General features: G+C 39.0%; 2 protein-coding genes across 4 annotated transcripts in view; both read right to left on the bottom strand.

The window, feature by feature from the left end:
* Window positions 1–462: 462 nt before the first annotated feature.
* LOC127361007 (tripartite motif-containing protein 16-like) overlaps window positions 463–7,311 on the bottom strand; it is a 50,819-nt gene continuing 43,970 nt past the window's right edge. Inside the window, exons 2-3 of one of the 3 annotated variants that reach the window (XM_051395568.1) lie at window positions 2,207–2,299; window positions 1,387–2,063 (exon numbers count right to left, since the gene is read on the bottom strand). In XM_051395568.1, coding sequence (XP_051251528.1) covers window positions 2,026–2,063; window positions 2,207–2,299 — 131 coding nt within the window. In that variant the 3' untranslated portion in view covers window positions 1,387–2,025. Of the gene's footprint in view, window positions 1,306–1,386; window positions 2,064–2,206; window positions 2,300–7,311 lie in introns of those variants that run through there. The other 2 variants (XR_007884007.1, XM_051395569.1) reach the window with 2 other exon arrangements.
* Window positions 3,895–5,626, bottom strand: LOC127361009 (tripartite motif-containing protein 16-like). Its single transcript, XM_051395573.1, has one exon. The coding sequence runs from the start codon at window positions 5,515–5,517 to the stop codon at window positions 3,895–3,897; it is 1,623 nt and encodes a 540-aa protein (XP_051251533.1). The 5' UTR covers window positions 5,518–5,626.

The raw sequence follows: 7,311 nt of genomic DNA, 5'->3' as shown, positions 1-7,311 counted from the left end.
TTTTTTTTTTTTTTTTTATATTAAAAAAAATATTTTTTTTTAATTTTTTTTAAAAAAAAAAATTTTTTAAAAAATTTTTTATTTAAAATAAAAAAAACCCACCAAAACCACCAAAAAAAAAAAAACAAAAAAAAAAAAAGAAAAAAAAACTTCTTAAAAAAAAAAAAAAAAAAAAAAACCCCCCCCGGTTTGGGGGGTTTTGTTTTTTTCCAGGGGGGGGGGGAGAGAGAGAGAGAGAGAGAGCGACAAACAAACAGACAGACAGACAGGTGCACACCTAAAACCAATGGCTTTTCAAGGTCATTTTTAAATACTTTGTCTAACTTTTATTTATGGACTATATTTAAGTAACATTTACACAACATTTTACATCATTTTTCTGCAGTTTAAATTGCCTAAATTTGTTCTTAATGTTTTTGTTTATTGAAACAATGACTTTAAAAAACAAAAATGAGGCAACTGTTTAATTTAACAACCCATTTATTTTTCTTAAGTGAAAAAATATTTTTTTCAATAAAACATTTTCCAGCAAGTTTGCATGGCAAAAACAACAACAAGGTATAGTTCACCCTAAGATGATTTTTTTGTTATTATTTACTCACCCCTTTGTCAATAGAAGGATTGGTGAAGTTTTGTTAACATCCGTGTTCTTCTGCGAGTTTGAGAGACCTTTTTTCCACTCAACTGCAGTGAGCGGTATCTTAGCATCAAAAGTCCAAAAATACATCAATAATCAATAAAATGTCTCCATACTGCTTGTCTGAGGTAATCCAAGTGTCCTGTAGCTCACACATGCCAAGACGTTTGTACAAAACATAACAAACTTGTGTTTTCAGCTGTGTTTGCTCTGCTGCTCTTCCAATGCGTGCTCCTTCCAACGCCGCACACAAACTTACACACTACTAACTTCCAGCTAGCCCATCCGTGTTCACGCAGCACCACAGTGGAAGCAAAGCAGAGCAAACAAAGCCAAAACACAATTTTGTTCTGTTTTTCAAAACATCTAGGAATGTGTAAGCTGCAGGACACTTGGATTACTTCAGATGAGCAATATGGAGACATTTTTTGGATGTTTGAAGCCAAGTTGCCGTTCAATGCAGTTTTGTGAGAAACAAACATCTCGGCAAACTCCCAGAAGAGCATGATGAGTCCTTCTATCGGCATCGGGGTGAGTAGACGATGACAGAAATTTCATCTTAGGGTGGCTAAAATGGGTTTGAGGTAGCTTGTTAAAGGCACAAGGACAAGTTCAGGAACTGTTTGCATAGAGCATACGTAGCCTATCGTTTGGAGAGGCTTTTTAACCTTAAACTCTGGAAAACATTTGACATGCTGGTGCATCTTAAAAGACATGCTTACTATTCCTTTTTTATCTTAAAGAACAGTGTTTTGCTCTGAGGTTCTAAACGTCTGTTTCTGTATCATGAGTAATATCCTACAAAAAGCAGAGCATCTTGACACTAAAAAGTGCGATATTTGGCCCCTCGCTCTTTTCATGCCCACACTCACATCCGTGACCCATTAAAAATGGCCCCACGAGCCACCAGTTGAGAACCTCTGGTTTAACTTGAAAATGCTGATCTAACTTCTTTTCTTTTGTCCCCAAAACGTAGCCACTCCACATGGCCACATACAGTATTTAATACAGTGCAACAAGTTCAAATAAAAATGACATCATTAAAACGAGAGAAAAATAAGAAAATAGACAAATAGCCACATTAACAACTGTGCCGTATACATGTGCACTCAGACTCAAGTTTGTTTCGCAGAGACAGGATTTTCGGGGACAGCTTAAGGACATCAAGCTCTAGAAGAAGCTTTTGAAAAACTTCCAAAGTGTACTTTGTTTTTGGGGGGTAACTCAAATTCATGGCATAAATGATGCTCATGAGCAGGAGACAGGCCTTTGTAACACTTCCATAGTTGTCAAGTACCTCAGTCCCTTCAATAACAATGGACACATCAGTGTCGGATGCACCTTCATCTTCTTCACTTGTGTGGAAGACACAGATCCTCAGGACTTGCTCAGCCTGGTCCTCTTGAACTTCCTCTCTGCTGATATCCTGTAAAATATATGTGAATCCATGTTCAGGTGCATAGTACATATTCTGCTTCATTTTCATTTGGAATAGTATGTATATTCTGTGATGATGGTAAACCTCTTACAACTTATGAATTGCAAAGCACTACACAATTTTGTTTTTACCTGAATAGCCAGATGGCTTTTCTTGTGACACAGCTTGCTGTAGTTGCTGTTTGAGATGGCACTGTGTCAACTGTACAAAGTTGTTGCTTTGGGCTTAAGGACAAAAACACAAAGACAAAATAATACATTAAAACTACAGAATACTACAAGAAATACTACATTAAAACTAGAGGATCATGTAACCAAAATGAACTGTACCACTGTCAAACCAATGTATTTTGGATAATATTTGAAAATATGGCTCTGATCTAAAACATTACACCCATTTCCACATGTGTTAAATCTTAAATGAAGAAAATCCTGCATTTTTGCCGCTGTGATTCTGTTCCTCTCCTCCAAGAGCATTGCTGGTCTAGATTCACGTTGTTGAGAGAGAGCTGTGTCATATGCATCAAGAATAATGCAGAATCCAAATTGAAACAGTGTAAACGGAATCAGAATAGAGAACAATGAGGCTTCATATCAAATTATGAGCAAAATATAGACGAGGGGATTAGAAAGAAAGGGATCCAAACAAGGTGATGGTCCTTATGAAGCATGTGGAAGAAAATGATCACAGGAAATGTTTTTGGATAGATCATTTGAATTTTTTCCAATTTCCACAAATGAATCTGAATTTCAGATACTTAAGGCTCATCAGTAGCTCTATAACAACTCAAAAGATGGAAAGTGCATCATTTCTACAAGTGGTGGTTCTTTTAGTTGAAATAAGACACATAAAGTATTTTCATATATGGAATAAAAATATACAGCCACAGTAAGAAACAAATCTGAAATGCCAATAAATGAAATCATATTTATCCTGATAAACTGAGTGACATTTTGTGGGAATGAACATCTCTCCTGACCTCTGTTTGCTCTGTCTCAGTAAGATTTTAGATTTGTGGCAAACTACGAGTACACTGCAAATGAACAAAAACCATAGCTTCCTCTTTAGCTTAAATAATGATTAGCAGCAGGGTTTTGGTGAGGTCTGGTAGAGGCTCTCCAAACCGACGCTGCGGATATTTGAAACGTTTTCTCTCCTCCCTTCCCCTCCTATGTGTAGCGGTTGTGTACTCTGTCGTTGCCTTGAGTTCATTATGCGAAGGAAACTCATCATTTTGGCAAACCCGCCATTTATCCACAGCATCTAGCGAACTATTAATTATACAGTCAGTCCCGGTTTCAAAACACTATTACAAACACTATTAAAACTTACTTGGTATTTCTAAGTTCATGGGCAATGACTATGAAACCTTTGAATATTATGTGAAAATACACAATAAAACTTACTCTTCCCACACAGTTTATTTATTACATGAAAGACATATATAGTTTTACTTGAATAATTCCAGTTCTCACTGATACTTACAATTAGAAAATAACAATTGTGACAGTTAACCTAATAAATATTACTACACCAAAAAATGTATGGCTGAACAGACACAGGAAGGAGCGCCACCTAAACACACTCAAACATTTACAGGACAACTAATGAGAAGATGTCAAAGTACCGCCCACAATGTTTGATTGACAGCTGATCTCTGTGCAGTGAAGAAACGCCACAACAATCAGCTCTCAGCAACAAACATGAAGACAAAATCAGTTTAAGGATTCAAACTCAGAGTTTAACACAAAGTCCCTGAAATGACTTCTGTCTATTTCAGTTTATAGAACTCAGCAGTGTCTCCAAAATGTAATAAAGACTAAAGTCCAGCATAGAGAGGCTGAGTGAATGTGGTCTGGACTCTGTGGAGGAGAGTCATGGTTTCAGAGACGCTGTAGAAGGACAGAATACCTGCACTGTGATCCAGATACACTCCAACTCTGGAGGACTGAGGACCTGAGACAGGAGTTGAGACATTGTTGTAATAAAAGTTATAACTGTTATTGTCACAATATAATGACCAAGATTTGTTATTGAGTCCAAATACACATTCATTTGAGCTCCCTGCTCTGCTGATATTCTTGTATGCGACTGCTACATAAACTCCTCCCCCTCTCCACTCCACCTCCCAGTAACAACGTCCAGTCAGACTCTCTCTACTCAGGACCTGAACACATCCAGTGAATCTGTCTGGGTGACTAGAATAAGACTGTTGTTGACTCATTAATGTTACTTTTCTGTTCCCCTCAGATAATAACAGCTCTGTGTGTGCTGTGTTTGGATCCAGTGTGAGTTCACGTGAATATTGTAAGAATCCAGCTCTGGTCTTGGGCTCTGGTTGTGACAGTAAAACATCCACTTCAGTCACTGTCAGTGAGACGTTTGTCCATTTGTCCCTCAGAACGTCCTGTAGTTTATCTCTGAGCTCTGACACAGCCGCTGTCACATCCTCAAAGTACCTCAGAGGACGGATATTGATGCTGGATGTAGATTCACTGAGTGCTGACAGTGAGGGGTAGTTGTGTAGAAACTGGGTGTGGTCCTCTGTGTGTGACAGCTTCTTCATCTCAGCGTCTTTCCTCTTCAGCTCAGTGATCTCCTGCTCCAGCTTCTCCTGAAGCTCTTTGACTCGACTCACTTCAGTTTCCTGCTGGGATCTGACCTGCTGCTTCACATCAGAGCTTCTTTTCTCCATGAGACGGATCAGCTGAGTGAAGATCTTCTCACTGTCCTCCACTGCTTTATCAGCAGAGCGATTGATAGCCTCCACCTCCCGTTGAAGCTCCTTCACATCTTTCTCTCTGTCCTGGATTCTCTGCTGGATGTTTTGTCGACTCACCTCGAGCTCTCTCTGCCTCTCAGTCCTTTCTGCTGCAGCTGAGACTGTGTCGTGGCCTTTATGTTCATCCACAGAGCAGAGATAACAGATACACTGCTGATCAGTACGGCAGAACATCTTCATCACCTCATCATGACGAGAGCAGATGTTCTCCTGGAGCTTCTTGGAGGGGTCCACCAGCTTGTGTTTCTTTAACTGAGCCACATCATAATGAGGCTGGAGGTGTTTCTCACAGTAAGAAACCAGACAGAACAGACAGGACTTGAGGGCTTTCAGTTTTCTCCCAGTGCAGACATCACAGGCCACATCTTCAGGTCCAGCATAGCAGAGATCAGCAGGAGCAGCTTGGAGTCCAGTCTTCTTCAGTTCCTCCACTAAAACTGCTAACATGGTGTTTTTTACCAGGACAGGCCTCGGTGTGAAGGTCTGCCTACACTGAGGGCAGCTGTGGATTTTCTTCTCATCCTCTTCATCCCAGTAGCTTTTAATACAGTTCATGCAGTAGCTGTGTCCACAGGGAGTAGTCACCGGATCCTTCAGTAGATCCAGACAGATGGAACAAGAGAAGGTTTCTCGGTCCAGCTGAACTCCTTTCTGCGCCATTTCACCTCTCAGTGACAACGACTGTCTGAGTTTCACTTCCTTATAAATGAGGCCGGGTTGAGCTCTGATCTCAACAACATGTGTCTCTGCAGTGAATGGGGCCTGTCAGCTCTTGCTCATGTTGGTTACACCCATCTACAAACTGTAGATCTGAAGGGGAGGGAACAAGGAAATACATGAACAGAGTGTAGCTCGCTGTGTTTGAATCAGGAAGAAGAGGGAGGGGTTATCGAGGGTTTAAAGTTCTGTTTTATTGTCATTATACAACACAGGATTGCACAATAACATGCAGTTGTAGTCCTCTCCACTCACACACTGAAAATGTCAAATTCAAATGGATAAAAACTGACTGGAAAGGAGTAAAAGATTCACTGTGTCTAACTTCTCTTCCTGTACAAAGAGGAAAAACAGCTCAAGATGGCAACATGAAGAAAAACATCCAAAAGTTACTCACTGATTATTAAATCATAAAACAACTATCAAAATGTTACAGGCCTCAAGCATGAGTTACCCGTAAGCAGGTATAGTATCCTGTTTTGTGCAGGAAAAGCAGAGACAGGAGACGTTACTTGTGATCGCTCAGCAGGCTGTTCTCTGTTTTTATTTAACAGAATCTTTCTTTTTCACTTCATTTAAACCAACTTAGTGTTTTGTTCACAACAATCTTCATTTTGCAATTTACATGACATCAAGCTTTAAGGTTCATATACTAACCCACTGGACTGACATTTTACAAATGTACAAAATGACTGCTGAATGAAACAGAAATCAAATTCAAACTCCTAATTTGTACCATTGTTCACCAACAGTGACTGCTATTTAGGTCCAACACCACATTTACAGTAGCATTAATACTTTTAAGCCCAAGCTGTTCACATTTTTACTAAATTCTTAAACACAAAGTATACATAACAATAACAGGCCATCATTACAAAAATACCTTTGCCCTTTTTAACTTTACCAAAATATTTGATCTATATATTATTATTATTATTATTATTATTATTATTATTATTATTATTATTATATTATCCTGGTAACATGACTTAGATGAACGACTTAACAACTTTACACAACTTGTGCAGGGGCGGATCTACCGGGGTGGCATAGGGTGGCAAGTGCCACCCTAAAAGAAAGCCTTGCCACCCCTGCTGCCACCCCAGTTGGCAGCAACGAATTAAAAGAAAAGTTACGGCATTTGACATTTACGAGCGTGAATCTCCAATGTCCGACTGCACTGAATGCAGCACGAGATAACGTCAGAGCGGCCGGCAAGACACTGATTGGTTGGAAACACTGAGTGGCGCGAAGCGAGGGAGCCAGGAGTCGCGAGGACAGGAGAGACGGGAGGAAAGAGGTAAAAACTTATTAACTATCGATCAATAAATTGAATTATAATGAAAGCACAGTGCGAGCATACACTGTAACACATTGACTGTAGAATTTACAGTAAATAGCTGGCAGAAAAAGTTGCCAGTAAAGTAAAATTGCTGTTAATTACTGTAAAAAGGATTACAGTATATTACAGGATCACTTTTACAGGTTTTTGTTGAATATAAATTACAGCAATTTGTTGTTGTTGTTGTTGTTTTTTTTGGAAAAATCTAGTTTACAACATTATCTTGTATTCTATTCAAATTACAGAGGTTACCTGGCAACTAAAGTTGCCAGTAAATAGCTGTTAATACTTCACAATACAATATGTTGTTGTAGAATGTTTTTACTGTTCATTTTTCTTTTTCACATTAGCAGCTTTGCAAAATATGCATATTGAATGAGACCAGGCTTGCTGTT

The sequence above is a fragment of the Dicentrarchus labrax genome, unplaced genomic scaffold (genome assembly GCF_905237075.1).
Source record: "Dicentrarchus labrax unplaced genomic scaffold, dlabrax2021, whole genome shotgun sequence".
NCBI lineage: Eukaryota > Metazoa > Chordata > Actinopteri > Moronidae > Dicentrarchus > Dicentrarchus labrax.
Note: the sequence above shows the minus strand (reverse complement) of the source record. Positions and strands in the feature narration are given on the sequence as shown.

What these genes read in the sequence shown, in the direction of transcription:
- LOC127361009 (XM_051395573.1), bottom strand. Translation starts at nt 5,517, where the DNA reads ATGGCGCAGAAAGGAGTTCAGCTGGACCGAGAAACCTTCTCTTGTTCC.